At 51.5% G+C, this 22,333-nt stretch overlaps 1 protein-coding gene across 6 annotated transcripts in view; it reads right to left on the bottom strand.

Annotated features, from left to right (window-relative positions):
- The window catches only part of KAZN (kazrin, periplakin interacting protein), a 1,309,958-nt gene that overhangs the window by 68,817 nt on the left and 1,218,808 nt on the right, over positions 1–22,333 (bottom strand). For all 6 annotated transcript variants that reach the window (XR_006272546.1, XM_043485112.1, XM_043485113.1 and 3 more), the window contains one exon: positions 8,722–8,858. Coding sequence is in view for 5 of the 6 variants with exons in the window: in XM_043485112.1 (XP_043341047.1) it covers positions 8,722–8,858 (137 nt within the window). In the remaining variant the exon portion in view is untranslated. The remainder of the gene's footprint in view (positions 1–8,721; positions 8,859–22,333) is intronic.

Genomic DNA, 22,333 nt, shown 5'->3' with positions numbered 1-22,333 from the left:
TGGGAAAACAGGGACAGAGGAGACATCTACAGCCCGGCCACCTGGGCTGCCATGGGGCCCTGTCACCATCCTACAAGGTCACAGCTGATGACGGGACAAGTTGGACCCCCAGCTAGCTGTGGTGTGTGACTGCAGGACAGTCCTCTGCCGTTCACCCTGGGTCCTGCTCCCCGCTGGTGTATCTTCATGGGCTGTTTTCTCCGTGATGCTGAGGGGAGGGCCATGGGCTCCAGCTATGCTGGTCCAGGAAATCCAGCAGACAAGGAATAGCTGGCTGGATCAGAGGACCTGACCTCTGTTGGCAAGGGCCAAATTTCATGATCCTGGGCATCTTTCCCTTCCAGAGAAAGGGTCCCAGCCGGGGGCCCTGCCTACCCAACCAGCCACAGTCTTTGCACCCGCTAAATTGGGAGCCAAACTCAAGGTCTCTGTGTAGCCTGGGTCCGAGCTGGGAGTGGCCATCCTGTCTTGTCGAACAGCCCTGCAGCCAAAGGCCTGACTTCCAGATGGTCAGAGACCAAGAGGCCGAGGGAGACATCTGGCCCTTCCTCTGTGGCTGTCACAGAGCTGGAGCTGTGGCTTAGGATCCAGCGAAGGAGAGAGTCTGGGCCGAATTCTGGCTCTGAAGAACAAGTTGCAATGACTGCTGTGCCTCAGTTTCCTCATCTGTTACATGGGATCATAGCACCTATCCTTGAGGGTATTACCATGAGGACCGGATGAGATAATCCAAGTTCAGAGTTTAGCAGGGCACCGGGCACATGGCAGGGCTTCCCAGGTGGCGGCTAGTGGTAAAGAACCCGCCAGCCAATGCAGGAGACTTAAAGAGATGTGGGTTCGATCCCTGGGTCGGGAAGATCCCCTGGAGGAGGGCATGGCCACCCACTCCAGTATTCTTGATTGGAGCATCTCATGACAGAGGAGCATGGCAGGCTACAGTCCCAAAGAGTTGGACATGACTGAAGCGACTTAGCAGGGCACACAGCAGGTGCTCACTCATTCATTCGGGATGCTCCTCAAATGTCTTCTTCAGGAGGCCTTTCCTGACCATCCATCTAAGAGAGCGGCCCCAGCCCTTCCCACCCTGTTTCTTATACCGGTACCTGACACTGTCATTCAACCAATATCCATGGATGCCAGCAGCGGGCACAAATCAGACAAAAGTCTCTGTGCCCATGGAGCTTACACTGAAAAGCCCTTCCACACACTCTAGCTCATCAGCAGACGTCAGGGTCCCAGAGCAGCAGCCAAGAAACACTGCTGAGTAAAAGGAAGAGTGCGTGGCAGTTGTGACCGACTCTGAAGGCCATCATGGGACAGCTCTCCCAGCTTGGGTGCGGGGAGGACACGAGTGTCTGTGTCACCAGCCCCTGGCTTCTCAGTAGAGTCTAGAGCAGGTGGGGTGTGTGTTGGGGGATGATTTCTTCTAAGGCTGTCTCCTGGGGTCAGGATGCCTGGGTGTGAGTCTCTGTTCCATCCATGGCAAGCTGTGACACACGGAGCAAGTGATGTTAACTTCCCCAAACCTCAGCCACCTCGTGTGTGAGCCAGTGACACTATCACATCTCCAGAGTGATGGTCAGAAGAAACTGGTAATGCAGGATGCAAAGTAACATGAACTTCCCTGGTGGTCCAGTGGTTAAGAATCCATCTTGTAATGCAGGGGGCAGGGGTGCAATCCCTGGTGGGAGAACTAAGATCCCACATGCCATGGGGCAACTAAACCTGCGTGCCTCAACTAAGATCCAATGTAGCCAAATAAATATGGTTTTTTAAAAGATGCAAAGTGACAGACGGCACTATTGTAAAACCCCAGGCAAGCTGTACCATTAGGTTCTGGAAGCAGGCTCTCCAATGCAGGGAGGCGCTCCACCACTACTTATTTCTCCTTTCCTTTCCTTTTGGAAGCTGTCTTCAGGTGGGGTCTGTGCAACAGCTGACAAGTATGGCCCCCTGCGTCACATGATGGACCAGCCAGCTCTTTCCCCAGAGGCTGGGGACCATGTCCCAGCATCCATCCTCAGGACCTAGCAGCAAGCCTAGTCATGGAATATCCCATGCTATGAAGTGTGTGGATCAGGACCACTGAGAACTGGTTGGTGTACAAGAGACTGCCTACCACATATCCCCCAATTAAAAAGAAGGTCCACTAGAACCCTCAGGATCAGCTTTGTCTCCGTGTCTCTTTGCTGTCCCTAGCCCCACTAGTTGTGGGCAGACTGGAGGTTCAGGCTGTGTGTGTGGTGGCGGGGTGAGGGATGGGATAGGTCGGAGGCTGTAGGTGCTTTCTGCCTCAGTAAAGACTCTGACATCCATGACCACACCCCTGGCAGGAGTGCAGGGCTCAGTAACAACTATCATAGAATGTTCTGTACGCATGTCAAGTATGGTGCTGAGGGTTTCAGCTGCATTATTATATTTAAACAACCACCTGTGAGGCAGGGACTATGATTATCCCCATTTTACAGATGAGTAAACTGAGGCCATAGAGGTAAAATAACCTCTGCAGCCCCACAAATAGTGTGGTGGGGGTTCGCAATCCTTGCTAGCAACAAAGGCAGGAAAGGAATTGAAGGAGAACTGCCCAAGGGGCTGGAACCTGATGGGGGTCAGGGTGGCTGGAATTTGTGAAAGTAGGACTTAGCCTGATTGTGTGGGGCCTCAGATGTCAAGCTGGGAGCTGAGGTCCCTCTGGGCAGCTGGGAGCTGAGCCCCGGCAGCTGGAGCTCACCAGACAGAAGAAGTAGGGGCACAATGAGGAGGGGGCTTTAGGGGAAGACAGGCCTGGCCAGGGGGTAATGGCAAGGTGGTCTGTTTTGACTTCACCACCCAAGATCTCTCTAGGCCCAGCCATTGCCCAGCTTGCTGAGACCTTCCTCAGTTGTGTTTATGGAGAGTCCCCTAGTCCCACTCCAAACCACGGACCTGTGACAGGGAATATGCCTCTGGCATAGCTTCCCGGGATGTTGCAATTCTGTGAACATTCTGGTTGGGCCCCAGATTGCTCATTTCTAAGCAGCCTGTGCCTGTGCTGACCTTTCCTGCCCATCCCCTCCCTTCCCAGCCCCCACCCCCAGTTCAGAGACCTGGGCTCCTGTTACCTGCTCTGGGTGAGGCCTGCAGGGGGGTCCCTGGGAGAGCTGGGTGAGCCATGGCAGGCTGAGTGGCTCGGCATCAAGAGGGTTAGGCACCTGAGGTTCCATTCATCCTGTTCATGGGGATATTTTTTCTTGCACATAAAATGCAAGCCATTAAAAAATATAAATTACATGATCTTTGACGAGGTGGAATAAAACCAGAATTTGTGGTTTTAGCGTCTCTAAACTATCCCTAAATATACGGCCCAGGGTCAGCTACTGGATCCTTTGGCGCCTCGGTCCTCCCATCTGTAAAGTGGGGTTGGATTCAACAATGGTTAAATATTATCTCAGTGTTGCTGGGTTTCCCTGGTGGCTCAGATGGTAAAGACTCTGTCAGTGAAGGAGACCTGGGTTCAATCCCTGGGTTGGGAAGATGCCCTGGAGGAGAAAACAGCAACCCACTCTAGTATTCTTGCCTGGGAAACCCCATGGACAGAGGAGCCTGGTGGGCTACATTCCATTGGGTGGCAAAAGAGTCGGACATGACTTAGGGACTAAACAACAACAGCTCCTCATAACATAGGATAGCAGTTTAAAAAATTGAGTGTTTTCCAAATTCTGTTTTTCTGAATGATTCTGTAGGGTCTTGTGAAGCTATCCCATGAGAGTGACACTGATGCTCAATGGTGACCATCTATGCCTGCCCGGGGCTGCTGCAGCCACAAGGCTTCAGCTTCACACCACACCTCTCTTCTTGCTGGACTTAGGAGATGCCCCCCGTTACCTGTGACTTAAGAAAAACAGCACCATGCTGGAGGAAGGTGGCTCCCCAAGGGGATTTTATTCTCAAGTATCAGCACAATTATAAAAATGAATTTGATGCCCCAGTTGAAAGATATTAATAGAAGAAATGCTTGTTATTAAAAACCCAGGTCGGTCACAGTGCCACCACCAGGCACAGCACACCTCCCACAGCTCATGGGGGTGGCTGTGACCTCTCCTCCCTGGTTTGCCTCGGGTTGCCTTGTAAACAGTGAATCGAAAGTAACTCATTTGTTCATCTATACAGGTACGGAGCAGTGTGGGAGGCCAATACAGGCCAGGTGTTATGCAAATGAGCACCAGAGCCTAAATGCCTGGGTTTGTATCCTGCTTCCCCTCTTCACATAACTGTGTGACCCTGCATGAGAAGCGACTTGGCCTACGTCTCAGTTTTCACCTCTGTAAAATGGGGCTAACCGTGACAATCATACTGCATAGAGTTGCTGGAAAAATACCAGATGTAAAGAGATTACGACAATGCCTGCATACCGTAAGTCCTCCTGCGTCAGATGGTGATAGGTGGCTTCTGAAGATGGCCATTGACAGTCATTGTCAGAGTGTGTGAAATGGCCCTTTCTTTTTGATCCTCTTAGCCTTTTATCATAAGCATCACATGCCTTTTCTTATTTATCTATTTATTTACACCACACTGTTTGAAGGATCTTAGTTCCCTGACCAGGGATCAAACCCAGACTAGAGCAGTGAAAGTGTGAAAGTGCCAAGTCCTAATCACTGGACCAACAGGGAATTCCCACCTCTTTGCTTTTCCGATCTGGCTCTATCCTCCTTCAAGGTGCCTGTACTCTGGAAATACTTTCCCCACCCCGTGTTCCTAGATCCTCTGGGACCCTCGGAACTCCCCAGAAGGTCCTGTCTGGGGTGGTTCTTGCTTTTTTACCGAGACTCTCCCATTCTCTTGGAGGCAGGGTCCATGACTGGGGTCTGTGTGAGGCCAGCTAGGACCTACTGTGAGAAACACTCTTATTAGCCCAAACTCAAAGAATGGACTTGGCAACACAAGGTGTAGGGGAAGCCAGGCTTTAATGACGGTCTTGCAAGGCGGAGTGTCTGGTGGGCAGGAACACCCAGAGTCGTTACAGAGAGCAAGTTATTCTAGTGTGCAAGTCCCTCCCCCGTTCCTCACTGGCTGAGTACTATGGGGTGAACAATCTTCTTGGACATTGCCTAGGTTTGTTCCCTCCTTCTTTATGGGCTGGCCCCTCCCTGACATCCCTGCAAAGAGATCAAACCAGTCAATCCTAAAGGAAATCAACCCTGAATATTCATTGGAAGGACTGATGCTGAAGCTGAAGCTCCAATACTTTGGCCACCTGATACAAAGAACGGACTCATTAGAAAAGACCCTGATGCTGGGAAAGATTCAAGGCAGGAGGAGAAGGGGCGACAGAGGATGAGAGGGTTGGATGGCATCACTGACTCAGTGGACTGAGTTTGAGCAAGCTCCAGGAGATGGTGAAGGAGAGGAAAGCCTGGCGTGCTGCAGTCCATGGGGTTGCAAAGAGTCAGACAAGACTAAGTGACTGAACAGCCTCCCTGACATCTTGTTTCCTCCTTTCCTGCACACCTATTTACATTCTTTTTTTTTTTTTTTAACCTATTTACATTCTTATGTTTTGAATTTACCAATAGGATGAGCCTGGTGAAACCCTATTGCTGTTCTTATGTTTTAAGTTCACCAATACAATGAACCCATGTGAAAATCCTAGGCATCCCACCCTCCCTTTGTTTGCCCGGACTTTCTGCTTTTGTAAGCCTTATGGCTATCGGCTATTACATCAGCAAGCTGTCATTCAAAGCTAGCTATTCTTGAAAATAGACCACTTCGTCTTTTTTCTTACACTGCTCCTGCCCGGCCAGGGGCTTCCTAACAGTGGGCGGCCATGTGCTTCTCTGGGTTTGCCAGGGGGACCATCACCAGTCTGTGGTGGATGAGGGGCCCACAGAAGGGCCCTGGAACCCACTGTGGAATTTCCATGATCAAATGCCTGACTCTGAACCCTCAGAGGTGATGGTGGTAACAACGACAACAACAGCAACCATCCCCTCCCCCAGCCGCGCGCCCCCCCACCCCCCACCCCGTGTGCTTTCAGTGAACCAGAAGCTTCAGTGATGACAAGGCTGGGCTCCAGTACTTGCTATCATTATCCCAGTTTTAAGGATGAGGCCACTTGGCTAGTGACTGGCAGAGGTGAGATTCTAAACCTTATCTGGTCTTAACCTCTGCATCACCCTGCCTTCAGGGCCAAGTGTGATGGTTAATTTTATGTGTCAACTTCACTGGACCATGGGGTGTTCAGATTTTCGGCTAAACGTTATTTCTGGGTGTGTCTGCGATGCTGTTTCAGATGAGATTAAGATCTAAACGGGTGGACCCAGTGGATGGCTCTCCCCCATGTGAGTGGGCATCATCCAATCCTTTTGAGGCCTGAGTAGAAAGTGGAGGAAGGATGAAACTGCCCTCCCTGCCTGAGAGCTGAACTGGGGATGAGTCTCCTCCTGCCCTCGGGTGGAACTTACAGCTCGGCTGTCAGGCGTCTGGACTCCTACTGGATGATGCCACTGGCTCTCCTGGATCTCCAGCTGGTAGATGGCAGATCATGGGACTTGTCGGCCTCTGTGATCATGTGGGCCAATTCCTTCTAATAAATCACACACACACACTCTCTCTGTATATATATACATCTATCTATCTATCTATCTATCTGTCTGTCTATCTATCTGTCTATCTATCTGTATCACTTCCCTGGAGAACACTGACTAACACACAAGGAAGCTGATGACTCGAGGACAAGTGGGGTCAAGGACGAGGACAGCCTGGGGCCTGCCCCTCGCCCTTGGGGACAGCAAATCCCTGGACGCAGGCATCACCGTGGGCTGATTCTCTGGCCCCTGCCCCGTGTCACCTCTCCTCAAACAAGGATGACTGGGTTTCCCTGTTGATGGGCACGGGGCCACTTGAGCAAAGGTTCTCTATGTCTCACCTACTGAAGAAAGATCAGGCTCTTGGGACCTACTACAGGTGCTTCAGCTAGGAAAGGAGAATGGACAGAGGTGGACTCAGAGAGGCAGGTAGTCCTGTTGTCCAAATGACTGTGTCCCGCCAAAATTCATATGTTGAAATCCCAGGGTCTCCCCTAATGGTCCAGTGGCTAAGACTCCACACTCCCAATGCAGGGGGCCTGAGTTCAATCCCTGGTCAGAGGCCTAGATCCCACATTCCACAACTAAAGATCCTGCATGTCACAACTAAGACCTGGCACAGCCAAATAAATAAATACTTAAAAAAAAAGAGAGAGAAAGAATCCTAATGTGATTATTTTAGGAGGTGGGACCTCTGGGAAGTGCTTAGGTCATGAGGGTGGAGCCCTCATGAATGGGATTAGTGCCCTTAAAAGAGACCCCAGAGAACTCCCTTGACCCTTCTGCCAAGTGAGGACACAGAGGAAGTCTGGGACCCAGAAGAGGACCAAGAAAGCAGGTAGCAGTGGTTCCCATTCCTCCTCTCCGCTTCCACAGGTTGTTGACTGAGTGCCACACTCTGTCTGCAAATGACAGGCATGGGGAGGCCAACTTCCAGGGACTGAGCTCACCCACTGTAGAAGGACAAGCATGAGAAGCTGGGGTCCTGCTGCTCGGGGCTGACACCCAGGGCAGCTGGGAAACTGTGGACCACTCAGAGGCTGTGGATGATGCCTGGCCCAGGGAGCTCCCCCAGGGCTGTTCTCATTCTGGAAGGGAAGGAATCTGTATACTTGGGCGGTGAGAGGGAAGGTCACTGCTACAGACCAAAGAGGGTCGTGGGGATGAAGCATTTAAATTCAGATCCTGTCTCTGAAGTTCCTGCCTGTGGACTCTGGCTCAGAGGCAACACCCGCGAGTGTACTCATGCAACCAGCCCACCAGCTGTTGGAAGAACTGCTCAAACCTCCTATGCCTGAAGAAACTTAAGAGTTTCCCACCTCCATTTTCTCTGCAGAGTAAAAGCAAACCTTGGTCACACCCGCTGCCATGTGGTGTCAGGCACAGGGCAGTTTCAAACCCACATCTCTTATATCTCCTGCATTGTCAGGCAGGTTCTTTACCACTAGTGCCTCCTGGGAAGCTTTCTATGGCATGACCACAGAACATATACCAGATATTGACTGAACCAAATTCCTCAGTCATCTGACCAGAAACTCCTACTCACCCCACAGAGCCTGACTTATATGTCACCACCTCTGTGAAGCCTTCCAGGACTGTCTCCTGGAGGAAGAATTTCCTGCTATCTCATGGTTCTCCCCACTCTCTTTTCACACTTTTATAATGGTATTATTAGTAAGATGCAAAGTTGACATTTAGTATGAGCACTTAGTATGTACTAGGCACCATGTTTAATGCTCTGTATCCATCATCTCACAGGGCCCTCATCAAAGCTCTGCAACGTCGGCACCATGATTGCTGTCTCAGAGGAAACTGAGGCTCTGAGAGGTTAAGGAGATACCCAAGGGCATACACATGGGAAGCTGGGATCTGAACCCAGACCAGCTAGAATGTGGAGCCTACACTGTCACCAGCTGGGCTTCCTGTCCAGGCTGGTCTGCCCAGGAGACACAGAGCTATGATTAGGGGCTGAGTGTATTCATCTCTGGACCCAGATCCAGCCCAACACATCAGGGATTTCCCCCAGTGAGCATAAGGGGACACGGGGAGTCCTCCTGTGTTGGGATTCGAGGTCGGACCCTGTGCTGGGTGGGGCAGTAATAAGGGAGCCGGTGTCTGGGGTCTGCGGGATCGGGGTTGGGGGGGGGGGAGTGCCGACCTTGCGGTGCTGCTCGTAGTTGCGGATGAAGTCGCGTAGCTGCTCCTCCCGGCTCTCCAACGTGGCATACAGCTGCTGCATCTGGTTCACCAGGTCTGTCTTCTCACCCTTTAGGCGCTTCCGGTCGGCTTTCATGGCTGCAGGACAGAGGACCAAGTCAGTTCCTGAGATCCTAGCCGCCTGTCAGCCCGAATGCGAACGCTGAGAAGGGACTCTTTTCTCTACCCCTTCATGAACAGGGGAGGAAACAGGGTTCAGAAAGAGGACGTTTCTCTCCCAGGCTCCCACATCATCAGTGGCATTCCCTGGATTCAAACTCAGGCCCTCCTATTACTCTAGAGTCCCAACTCTCATCTCTTACTTTTACTGACCCAGCCAGGGGGGGCACTCCCTGATTGCAGGTCTGTTCCCACCCTGAACAGATCCCCGAGTGAAAGAGCTGGAGGCCTGGTGAGTTTGTGACTCCCACCACCCAGGAAGCTGATGGGACCCTTTATTTCCTGCTGAAATGACCTCTCAGAGTCCAATATGAGCCACCAGGACTTAGCCCAGTCCAAGAGTTCACTCTTTGTGCCATTCCCTTCATGGGGAAAAGTGTCTGATTAAAAATACTCAGCAAGTTATGGGACCAAACGTATGCGCAACAGAAGAAAAAACAGAGAGATGGGACTTCATCAAAATTAAAAACTTTGTGCCGCAAGGGACACCATGGAGAAAGTAAACAGACAATGCAAGGAACAGGAGAACAAATTTGTAAGTCATATCTGATAAGGGGCTTATATAAAGTAAAAGCATATAAAGAACTCTTAAAGCTCAATGATAAAAAGATAAATAACCCAATTTTAAAAATGGGCAAAAGACCTGAACAGATATTTCCCCAAGAAATCGACAATAAACACCTGAAGAGGTGGTTGACATCATCAGTCATCAGGGAAATGCAAATCAAAACTATAGTGAGATGCTATTTCACATTCACCAGCATGGCTAAAATATAAAAAGAAGACAGTAACAAGTGTTGTCGAGGATATGGAGAAACTAGAACCCTCATACATTGCTGGTGGGAACGGAAAATGGTACAGGCTCTGTGGAAGACAGCCTGACGGTTCCTCAAGTGATTAATCATAAAGTTCCCCTATGATCCGACAATTCCACTCCTAGGTGTATATCTAAGAGAAATGAAAACATATGTCCACACAGAAACGTGTATACATATGTTTACAGTATCTTTAATCATAATAGCCAAAGGGGAAAGGACCAAATGGCCATTAATTGGTGAATGAATTTTCAACAATGTAGTACATCCATATGACATATATGATTTGACAATAAAAAGAAGCAATGATTCATGCTACAACGTGATGAATCTTGACAATATTATGCTAAGTGAAAGGAGCCAATCACAAAGGGCCACATGGTGTATGATTCCATGTATATGAAATGTCCAGAACAGGGAAATCTGTGGAGACAGAGAGATTAGTGATTGTCTTGGACTGGGGTGATAGAAGGCGTGGGGGCTGGAGACTTGGGAGTGTAGCCAAAGGGATGGATTCAAAGTGATGCACCCCCATTTAAAGTGACACAAATACTCTAATACTGATGTATAGCTGAATGTATGTGAATATAACAAAAACAACTGAATTATGTACTGTAAATGGATGCTGGATGTAAATTGTATGCTGGGTGAATTGTATACCAAGGAAGCTGTCACACACGCGCGCGCACACACATGCACGCGCACACACACATGCACACACACACACACACACACACACGGTGCCCTGTGCTCCATGCAGGCTCCTGGCAACAGGTGCTCCCTCCAGACTCTGCTCACTGCACTGGCTCTGCGGTGAAGGGAGTGAGACGGGCAAGCTTGGGCTTGTGCAGGGCAGGCTCCAGCATCAGGGTGGCCCCCCCCAGCATTTCCAGGGTCCCCTGAACTCTGTCCCCTCCCCTCTCTGTGGAGAGACACTGAGGAAGGAACTGTGGAGGTGGTGGGAAGGGGGCAAAGCAACTCCTCAGCTCTGGAAGCTTCCAGCCTGTGAAGGCGCAGAGTGGTTAAGTCATTTGCCCAGAGTCACACAGCCACATCTGACCCCAAGGCCCAAACACGTGACCTGACCTCATGCTGCCTCTACAGGGAAGCCCCCCCAGATCCCAGAGGGTCCTGGCTCCATGGCTAGCTGAGGGCAGTGATATGGGGCAGGCAATGGTGGTGCCCCCCCATCTTGTCCTGGATGCTGAACCTACAAACTCAGCCTCTGATATGAAAAAGTATGGCGTAAGGCCCGGGGACCCCGTGCTCTGGCTCCGAGCCTGACCTAAGTTGCATTTCCACCCCTCTCCCCCAGCCCATCACCATCTGCAGAACAGGGCAGAGGCAGGTTGGCTGGAACAGCATTGGCATGTGCAAGGAGCCACAGAGGGACCCTGCAGTAGGGACTCTGGGTCTTGGGGGTGGCTTTATTAATTTTTTAAAATTAATTAATTAATTAATGTCTGGGTCTTCTTTGCTGCATGTGGGCTTTGTCTACTTGTGACAAGCAGGGCTTACTCATTGTGGTGGCTTCTCTTGCTGTGGAGCCCAGGCCCTGGGGTGCGCGTATGCTTCAACAGCTGTGGCTCACGGGCTCTAGAGCACGGGTTCAACAGTTGGGTGCATGGGCTTAGCTGCTCTGCGACATGTGGGATCTTCCCAGATCAGGGATCGAACCCGTGTCCCCTGCATTGGCAGGTGGATTCTGCATCACTGGACCACCAGGGAGGTCCATGGCGGGGGTTGGGGGCGGGCTTTAAATTACAGCTTTGAGCTTCCTGGCTCCTGCAGCGGGACTTGTCACCTTCATGGCCAGCTTGCCAGAGCAGCAACTTAGGTCAGTGGGGCTGGAATTCCAGGCCTGCTGGGCCCGATGCTGGGTTGGACCCCTGGCAGGCTGAGGATCGAGAAGACATGGAAGCTGAATCTCTTGGAATGAGTGCCAAGTGAAGACCACTTACAAATGAAGACAAAATGCCTCTGGAACCACAGTGAGAACCAAGAAGCTGCCATGTTGTTCACCCAGCTTTTCAGAAGCACATCTACAACCCACTCAAGGGAACTCACACAGGGGAGCAAGACCTGGGGGCACCTGGGGACGCCCATGGGGCCTGAGGTGGGAAAGTGGGGGTGTGTCTCCCCACTGAGCCTGAACATGCCCGTGCATCCAGGTGTTGTCACTCCGACAGATGGGGGCCTCCCCTAAAGGGGGAACCAGAATTGTAACTATTTAGGGAAATAGGGAGGTTGACCTGACAGACTCCCCAAGAAATAATGTAAACTACAGACACACAGCTATGAAAATTACACAGTGGGAGGTGTCCTTCCTTCCTTTGTTATAAGCATACTTTTATTTCTCCTTTAAAACTCTGTTTGACATTCTCCAGACGTTCCTAACACAAGACGAGGTGACAGGTGATGCTCTCTGAGCATGAATGATGGTCTTTCTCTCTGAGACCAGCCTCCTGTCTCCTCCCCAAGTTCCCCAGTGCTCTGTTCTCCTTTTCCACCACCCAGCTTCACCCAGGCATGTCCCAAGCCAGCAGCTGGGCCATCGGAACCACTGCCATGGTGACGGGTGATGCCATGCCCGGCAATCCCTGAGGGAAACCAGCCGGGCTCCTGGGAATGTAGGGACTCCAGGGTGGAGAGAGGGTGTGTGGGGAGGGACTGATGGATGCATCGAGGATGAACTATAGCGTGCAACCAGGGGCCCAGGTGTGGCCCAAGACCATGGTGCTTCTCTGGGGACATCACTCTTCTCAAATTCCCAAGCTCTGCCTTTCCACAGCAGATTCCTTCCTCCTTCCCTGGCTCAGGACCCTACAGTTCCTAACCCAGACGCGGGGCAGGGCGAGCGGCCTCAGCCCCAGTTCAGTTTCTGCAAACATGACTCTTGGGAGATGGAGACCAGAGAGAGAAGATATGTCCCCTGACTCCAGCATAGCAGACCCCCACCTCCAGCGAGCGCCCAGGCAATGGGAGGCCACAGCTGTCGTGTAAAGAGAACAGTACAAGTTAACTGTCAGCTTCTGAGATTCTGGGGGCTGTGGGCCTGGAGAGTAAGGGATTTTACGGGGCCCTTCTGAGCGTGAGACACATCTTCCCTGGCAGCTCAGATGGCAGAGAATCTGCCTACAATGCTGGAGACCCCGGTTCAATCCTTGGGTCTGGAAGATCCCCTGGAGAAGGGAATGGCAACCCACTCCAGTATTCCTGACTGGAGAATTCCATGGATTGGTGGGCTACAGTCCATGGGGTTGAAAAGAGCCAGACACAGCTGAGTGACTAACACTAACTCTGAGCACAAGGCGTGGCAGGGGGTGGAGTGGGGTCTCTCCTCACCCACAGGGGCAGTGCTGCAGCGAGAATCCCCCTGGGCAAAGAGGGACCAGGCTCAGCTTTTCCCTTGCCCAACCTCAGTTCCCCCACCATCATGAGCATGCTTGACTCTGTGAGCTTCCTTTGGCTCCTGAGGTCCTAGGAGACTTCGCCTTGACCACTGTCCCCCACAGAGAAGTCCAAGGCCTCGGCCAACAACACATAGCCGGGTGGGATGGGCCCTGGTCTGGGGTCAGAGGATCTTGGTTCTAGCCTTGGGTCAGAGTCCCAACCACTGGACGAGGGAATTCCCTGGCTCTGAGACCTCAAGCAAGTCATGTAACCTCCCTGGGCCTCAATTTCCAAGACAGCAGAACAATTTCCATGTGCCAGGCATGGCCCTAAGCCCCTGATGGGTTTTTGTCACTTAATTCTCACAACCACCTTATGAAGTCAGTCCACGTTGTAGATGAGGAAGTGGGCACCCAGGGAGACTAAGGAACAAGGCCAAGCAGTGAGCAACAGCCCCCTGGTCCTGACACTTACCCACCCTCCTGTCCCATGGCTTTGCTGGCTCCCCAATCGTCAACCCCAACAAACCCACATGGCCCGGTTGACCTCATCTGCTCCTCCGGACTTTGGGCTGGGGGTTGGGGCTGCACCTACCTTATGGAGGAGGGAACTGAGGCTCAAAGGGTTAACTGACTCACCAGGACCCATGCAGACCTGGCCCTGCATCCTTAGCATCTGACCTTGAACCACTCACGCTTCTCCATCACCCCTACTGTGAAAGCGCATTATTGTGAACACAGAACCCGCATCGATCCATAAAACCAGGGGGTGATCCAAAAACTCACACCAGTTACTCCTGCTACAAGACACTGTTTCTGCAGCTGTCTTACAACCCCAAGGGGGCTTTCTGAGGTTTACATTAAAGGTGGTGTGACATTCTTATACACACCCCATGACTGCTCCGTGACTGCTGGAAGGAGGGGGCGTGTGCATGCGCGCACGCGTGCATGTGTGTGTGTGTCAGCAGCTCTTAGGGAATCCTTCACCAGCCGTCCCTCCCACTTGCAGGATCCTCAGCCAGCCCAAGGCACGGACTCATTCCACAGGGTCAGATTTCCCACTAGTCTGAGCTCAAAAGACTCCAGGCCTGGTTTTGGATGGTCCATGGACAAGAGACCTTTTGAAAATTCTAGCCTGATGATAAACGTGGGCTCAGAGGTAGAGATGGGGTAGCCAGTAGGGTCAGCAGACCTGAGTCGGCAATGATGATCCCAGCTGCCACCAGCAGGGGGCGCCCTTTCTTTTCCATTCAACATTCCTGACCAGTTACCTCTTCAGCATCTACAGATTCTGAGAAAGCAGGGGTGGGCAGGTGGGAGCCAGAAGGGCTTGGCAAACCACTCTTAATAAACATTCACCAAAATGTTCTTCCAGCTCAACTTCCCTTTACAGATGGGGAGACTGGGGCCCAGAGAGGGAAAGACTATCCACTATCACACAGCCGGTCAGCCCAGGTCTCCTGATTCTGAAGTCAACACCGTTGAGTGAAATACATTGGCAGTTCTGCTCCTCCCAAATGGAAACCACCCCCCTTTCTTCTCACTGCCAGATGAGGTGGGTTGATCCACTCACACGGCCAATGAGTAGCAGAACTGGCACCTGGCCCCAGTACTTTGATGGTCAGGCCCATGTTGTTCAGTCGCTCAGTTGTGTCCGACTCTTTGTGACCCCGTGGACTGCAGCATGCCAGGCTTCCCTGTCCTTCACTATCTCCCAGAATTTGCTCAAACTCATGTCCATTGAGTTGGTGATGCCACCCAACCATTTCATCCTCTGTTGTCCCCTTCTCCTGCCTTTTATCTTTCCCAGCATCAGGGTCTTTTCCAGGCCCATGATCTCTGCATAATCTCCACAGCTGCTCTCTCCAAGTACAGCCTAAAAAATTAGGCAGTGTGATCTTTCCAACCTCCTGCCTGGGGTCGGGAAAGAAAATATCTGGAATGCAGGTTTTCATTTTACAATCCTGTGTCCATGCAGACATGACTAATCAACCAGGCTCTACAGGAACCTGGGTTGATTTGTGATGTCTGCCTTGGGACCACAGGGAGTAAATGCAGATTTTCCAGCCCTGCCTCAGATGAGAAGGCAGAGATCATCACTAACTGATCAGAGTCGGCATGTTTGAAAATGGTTTGGTGAGCCTCTTCCAGGTCAACACTGGAAGTGTTGCTGATTACCACTGCACTCCACAGAACCAAGTTCAGCTCCATTTAACCAAAAGGGAAAGCAGAAGTTCATTCACATCAACGAGATGGTGGCAAACAGACTCCAACCTGCATGCTTAAGGGTGAGAGAGCGGACTGTTTCCCTGAATGGAGTCAAAGATAAATGAAGGATTGCTGAGTTTACGTACGTAACTTTATGTCCACCCCCAATGAGCAATATATGCTCCTTGAGGGCAGGGCTCTGATCTGCCTTGTTCATCACTGTATCCCCAGCATCTAGAACAGTGCCTGGCACATATTAAGTGCTCAGTAAATACCAGTGGATTGACTCTCAAACGAACGACTGAACAAAGCAGATAGCCCAGGGAGGAGGGGGACCTGGCCCATGCCCATCACTGAGCAGCATCCAGTATTTGCAGGGTCTTGGGGGCAGACATGGCTCTGCTTGCCTTTATTCTGTCTCCCCTTGCCCTCCAGGGCTGAGGCACGTCCACTGCCCTCCTTCCACCCTCTGTGGCACATGCTCTTCCCCAGGTCACTGATGACCTTCGAGCCGCAAACCCCACCATCCTTGCCTAACGCACTTGACTTCATGGGGAAGGGTGCTCCATGCCCTCCTGGCTCCTGTCTCTGGCTGATCTCCCCTCACTCTGACCTCCAGGCATCAGAGGCCTTGGCCTTTCTGTTCCATGGTTTCCTGACTGGGCTCGTCCAGCCTCCCAGCTTTAAATCTACCCATATGCTGATACCACGCAGCCTGGACCTCGCCTGGAATTCCACGCTCAGAGCCAAGGGCTGCCCCCATCCTGTCCAACCTCACACGCTGGAGACCTGAGTCCCTGACCAGCCCCCCAACAACCTGCTCCTCTTCGTCTCCCCAAACTCAGTTTATGGTGACCTTAACCTTCCAGTTCCTCTGACCCCAAGCCCCAGAATCTTCCTTCCTTGATTCTATTTCTCTCATGCCCCACACCCAACTCATCAGCAAGCCACGTCAACCCTGCCTGCAACATGTTACCAGAATCTGGCCTCTTCTCGCTCCTCCTTGGTCCCCACCCTGGTCCTTGTCACCACCATTGTGGTCTGCATTGTGCAGTGGCCTCCTAACTGGTCTCCCAGCCCTAAAGTCTACGTCAGCTCAGCAGGGAGTGTCCCCATAACATGCAAGTCAGATCATGTCACTTTTCCTGCTCCTCCCCTACAGCCCGACTCACTCAAGAGCGAGCACAGTCCTTAGAATGACCCATCAGAGCCATGTGACCTGTCATCCCCCACCCGCCATCTCGTGATCTCCCTGATCATCCCTGCCTCACTGCTCCTCACTATTCCTGGTTCATGCCCATTCCCTCAGCATGCCTGGGCTGGCTGATCCCCGGCCGTGGTCCCTTCCCTGCCTCCTCCAGGTCTTGACTGAAAAATCAACTTCTAAGCAAAACCTTCCCTGGACACTCTCCTCACTCCGTTTCCTGTTTTTTCCTGCATTGAACTTGCCACCATCTAATATGACATCAGTTCAGTTCCGTTCAGTTGCTCAGTCGTGTCTGACTCTTTGCGACCCCATGAATCGCAGCATGCCAGGCTTCCCTGTCCATCACTAACTCCCGGAGTTTACTCAAACTCATGTCCATTGAGTCGGTGATGCCATCCAGCCATCTCATCCTCTGTCGTCCCCTTCTCCTCCTGCCCCCAATCCCCCCCAGCATCAGGGTCTTTTCCAATGAGTCAACTCTTCGCATGAGGTGGCCAAAGTATCATAGTTTCAGCTTCAGCATCAGTCCTTCCAATGAACACCCAGGACTGATCTCCTTTAGGATGGACTGGTTGGATCTCCCTGAAGTCCAAGGGACTCTCAAGAGTCTTCTCCAACACCACAGTTCAAAAGCATCAATTTTTCGGCACTCAGCTTTCTTCACAGTCCAACTCTCACATCCATACATGACCACTGGAAAAACCATAGCCTTGACCAGACGGACCTTTGTTGGCAAAGTAATGTCTCTTCTTTCTAATATGCTATCTAGGTTGGTCATAACTTTCCTTCCAAGGAGTTAGTGTCTTTTAATTTCATGGCTACAATCTGCAGTGATTTTGGAGCCCCCCAAAATAAAGTCTGACACTGTTTCCACTGTTTCCCCATCTATTTCCCATGAAGTGATGGGACCAGATGCCATGATCTTAGTTTTCTGAATGTTGAGCTTGAGAGGAAGTGACATTTACATATTCCTGCCTATCTGCCGGGGAACGCCTGCCTTTCTCCCTTCTTTGAATTTGGGGTAGTTCCTTTTAGGGTTTCCATAAGTCCACATCTCAGGATTCTACTTGCTGCAGGGGAGCCCTGCCTTCCCCACAGGGATGTGTACCAGCAGCCTGGGGACAGAGGGACAGCTCAGGGTCTTCCTGCCCCCCAGACTAGCCTAGAAGCCACTTGAAGGCAGGGCGTAAGCCTCACCTGACAGTATTTCCAGGAGCTGGCACTAGGCACAGTCCATGCAGGTTAAGAAAGTGGGGGAGAGATGACTTGGTGGCTTGACAGAGTGGGGAAGTGCGCGTGCTCACCATTGCCAGCTATCTCAAGCTGCCTCTTCCTTCCCTGATCCTCCAGCTTAGGGGCTCAAGACGGGACCACTACACCCATCCTGGAACACCCAACAACCACAGGGCCTGCCAGGGATCATCGTAAGAAAGGAAGGGCAGATGGGGACCTAGAATGCATACCCCACCTGGAAGAGCAGCTGTTCCAGGATTGAATGAGGCCCAGGGTTACCATACCTGCTGACTCTTCTGGGAAATTCCATACTCTAGATTGTCACAGTTTTTGTTTTAAATATCCCCTTATTTTTTCAATACTGGCAATTAACTGTATTACCCAACCATGCCTGTGAGCCTTGCATGGGGGCTGGACTGCTGGAGCAGGTGTCCACAGAAGAGGTAACACAGAAGACTGGGTCCAGGCGTGGCTGAGGAACCAAGCTCTGCAGACAGAGACTCCACCATTCATGAGCTGTGTGACTCCGGTAAATTCCTTAACCAATCTAAGTCTTTTCCTCATGTGTAAAGAAGGATAACAGTTTCTATCTCATTCTACTGGGGTGAGCATTAAAGCAAAGTAAAAGCTCTAACCATGCCTGACGGTGCTTGCTGGCTTGTGTTTTAACACCATTCTAATAGTCATCACCATCTAAGGGGATCAGGTGGTCTTGGGAGGCAAGGGGTGCTCTCTTGGGGGAGTCTGAGCAGAGGGGTGATGCGAGGAGAGCCACCTGGAGAGTGTCTGTCTCAAGCAGAGATGCCCGGGGCTCCCAATGGGAAAAACTTAATTTTTTCTGCCACGTGGCTTAGTTTTCTGACCAGGGATCAAACCCACACCTCCTGCAATGGAAGCATGAAGTCCTAACCACTGGACCACCAGGAAAGTGCCCCTCGGGAAAAAAATTTATTCTTAAAAAAAAAAAAAATTTTTTTTTTTGGGCACACCCCACAGCATGTGGGACCTTAGTTCCCTGATCAGAGATTGAACCCCAACCCCATGCATTGGAAAGCGGAGTCTTAACCACTGGACCATCATGGAAGTCCTGGGGCCCTGGGAAAAACTTGAGAAGTTTTTTGAGGGTTCGCAAGGCCAACCCTCAGGAGGGGGTCAGACACCTGCAGACAGAGTGTAATAAGAAGAGATACTGTGGGGGGCAGAGGGGACCTGTCGCAGGCTGTTTGAGGTCCTACCTGAGGGCAGGAGCACACGGTTGCTGCTGCCCATCCCTCAGCTCTGAAGAGCTCAGAGTTCATCCAGAAGCACGGAGGGTAAGTGGCAGGTCTGGGAATCTGGGCTCCCTCTTCCTGCCAGGGGAACTGGGAGGGCAAGGGTGGGGAGGGGGTGGTGTTTGTTTTCCAGCCTCTGAAGGCAAGTCCAGGAAAGTCCTCCTTCCTCCAGATCACCGCTAAAAATAGTGGCAGGGGATGGGCCCGGAACTGTGACATTCCCTAGACTCTGGGGGTGGAGATTTCTGGAAACACAGCATCGGCCCACAGGCTCCATGTTCCACACAGTGCGAACTATCATTCAGGCTCATGTTAGCGTGTGAGGTCATTTCAGACGAGACGATGGTGCCGGCTGGGCCCTGAGAGGAGGCAGGGAATGCCCAGAGGTCAGGGAGGCAGGACATGAGGGTGCAAGCCAGCATGCTATGTGGCCTTGGGAACTCACACACCCTCTCTGGGCTTTGGTGTCATACTCTCAAGGTGGTCCATCAGGCCCTCTAGAAGCTTCCCTGGGTACCCAGTGATTTGGGGACTGGTCTTGCCATGCCCTCTCTCCAGCAGAGTCCCAGCAAAAGGGAGCAGCCACAGAGAGCAGATCCTGGAGCTAAACTGTCTGGTTCAAAGCCAGTTTGGGCCCTCAGTAGAGGTGTGACCTGGAGGCAGTCACAGATCCCATATTTTCACACTGTAAAAGAGGAATAAACAGTTCCTACCGCAGCCCATGCCTGCCCGATACACATGCATCCATGTTCACGGAGGGACCTGCATGGAAAAGTAACACTAACTGTAGAAGCTCTAGGCTGCAAACTGCCCAGGCAACCCTGAGCAGAAGGGTCAGACCATCTCGATCCCTTCATAGGAGGCCGACGCCATCTAAGGAGAAACAATGAATACTATGAATGAACCACACGGAAGAATGCCGAGCCAGTGAAGTCAGATACAAAAGCATGTACTGTTCTCTACCACTCCCTTTATGGCACTTCAAAAGGGTGGGATTAATCCACACGGTGAGAAATCAGGAAGAAGCTCTCTATAGAGGGGACAGTGACAGGAAGGGGACCCAGGAGAGCTTTCAGGAAGTTCATCATGTTCTACTTCTAGATCCGGGTGCTGGTGAGACAGGGGGGTTCAGTCTGTGATGATGCACCAGTGAACCAAGACATGCACCGTTCTGCAGGAAAGTCACACTTGAATGCTCGCTTGCTCAGATGCTTAGTCATGTCCGATTCTTTGCAACCCAATGGACTGCAGGCTGCCAGGCTCCTCTCTCCATGGAATTTTTCAAGCAAGAATACTGGAGCAGGGTGCCACTCCCTCCTCTAAGGGATCTTCTTGACCCAGGGACTGAACCTGCATCTCTTACGTCTCCTGCATTGGCAGATGGATTCTTTGAAACAGCCTCCACCTCATAGGACTGGTTTCGTATATGCAAGGGGCTCAGTGTGTTGTTGAGCACAGGGAGAGTAAACACCAGTTCTTATCATTCGGGGGGAGGCGGCCCTCACGCTATCGGGGTACCCTGTGAGCCGGTAATGAAGTAGGGCAGTTCCAGGTGTGGACAAGGTGTGCCCTACTCAGTCCTGCAGGACTTCTGTGGCTGCAGAAGGAACATGAACTTGGGGTTGGTCCTGGATTCAAAGTCCTGGTCCTTCCTGCACAGGCAAAGAGGCCATCTTCTGGGGTTTTCCTTGTGGTCCAATGGCTAAGACTTTGCAGCCGTGATGCAGGGGGCCCAAGTTTGAGTCCTGGTCAGGGAACTAGATCCCACATGCTGCAACAAAGATGGGAGATCCTGCATGCCACAAATAAGACCCCGCATGGCCAAATAAATAAATAAATGTTTTTTTTAAAAAAAGAGATGACAACTTCCCTGTGTGACTGTGGTGAGAGTGAAAGGACAAAGCTTCCACAAAGAGGCACAGACAGAGTTTGAGGAATGAAGGTCTGTGTGGGCTTCCCCAGCTCCGATGATGATCATAAAGAGGAGGAGGAGGACTGTGTTGCTCACCCGTGTCCGACTCTGCAACCCCATGGACTGCAGCATGCCAGGTTTCCCTGTCCTTCACCATCTCCCAGACCATGCTCAGATTCATGTCCATTGAGTCAGTGATGCCATCCAACCATCTCCCTCTGCCTCCCTCTTCTTGTTTTGCCTTCAGTCTTTCCTAACATCAGGGGCTTTTCCAATGAGGCGGCTCTTTGCCTCACACGGCCAAAGTATTGGAGCTTCGGCTTCAGCATCAATCCTTCCAATGAATATTCAGGACTGATTTCCTTTAGGATTGACTGGTTTGATCTCCTTGCAGCCCAAGAGACTCTTAAGAGTTTTCTCCAACCAACACCACACAATGCAGAGGCATCAGTTCTTCAGCACTCAGCCTCTTTATGGTCCAGCTCTCATATCCATACATGATTACTGGAAAAACCATAGCTTTGACTATATGGACCCGGGTTGGGTTAAAACACTGTAAGTTTTCACTAAAATTTTTTTTTGCAACAATCCTGTGAAGCAGTTAGTATCATGACCCCTAGTGCACAAGCAAGGAAATAGGCAAAGACATAGGCAAGTGGTGGACACAGGGTCCAGCCTGTGGACTCTGGGTCTGAGCTCTTCCTCTTAACTTTGTCCAGATGGGCAGTGGCAGCTGCAGCATGGCTGGGGTTGATGCCGGCCTTGGGTGTGGGGAGGAGGGGTGCTTGGTGGTCCCATCTTATGAGATCCCAGTACCCTGCAGGCCCCAAGCCTTCCTAGGGAACCTTCTGGGTTACCTCAGAGGCTCAGGACAGCTGCTGGGGAAACAGAGGTCACAGTCCAGGTGGGGGTCCCAGCAGGACATCAAGGATTCAGATGATGCTCTGCCTCCTGCTGGCCACATGCCTTTGGGAAGCCAGGGGATCTCAGAGACTTGGCGTTCTCTTTTGTGCAATGGGTACAATAAAGCCTGCCAACCTCACAGTCTGAGCAGTGCCTGAAGATGAGTTTTTTAATCCATGGAGGGTTTCAAAGGTGTGAGGACGGCTGTGCCTATGAAGGGACGGCTTGCTGGGGGACTGGTGTCTGGTTGTGCCATCTGGGTAGGCACTTTGGTCTACTCCTGACATAAAGGGTTAATCAGCTGCCATGACCGCAGACCTGAGCCTCATTCGGAGATCAGCTTTTGTGGTCACAAAACTCTCATTCTGATCTTCATCAGGTCAGAAAATACTCTTAAATATTCTCTGAAACTACTCCTTAATTTGGCAGAGAAAGAAAAGCGCGTTTTTATCG

Source organism: Cervus canadensis, chromosome 13 (assembly GCF_019320065.1).
Source record: "Cervus canadensis isolate Bull #8, Minnesota chromosome 13, ASM1932006v1, whole genome shotgun sequence".
In the NCBI taxonomy this organism is placed as follows: Eukaryota; Metazoa; Chordata; class Mammalia; order Artiodactyla; family Cervidae; genus Cervus; species Cervus canadensis.
This window is presented reverse-complemented; position numbering and strand designations above follow the sequence as displayed.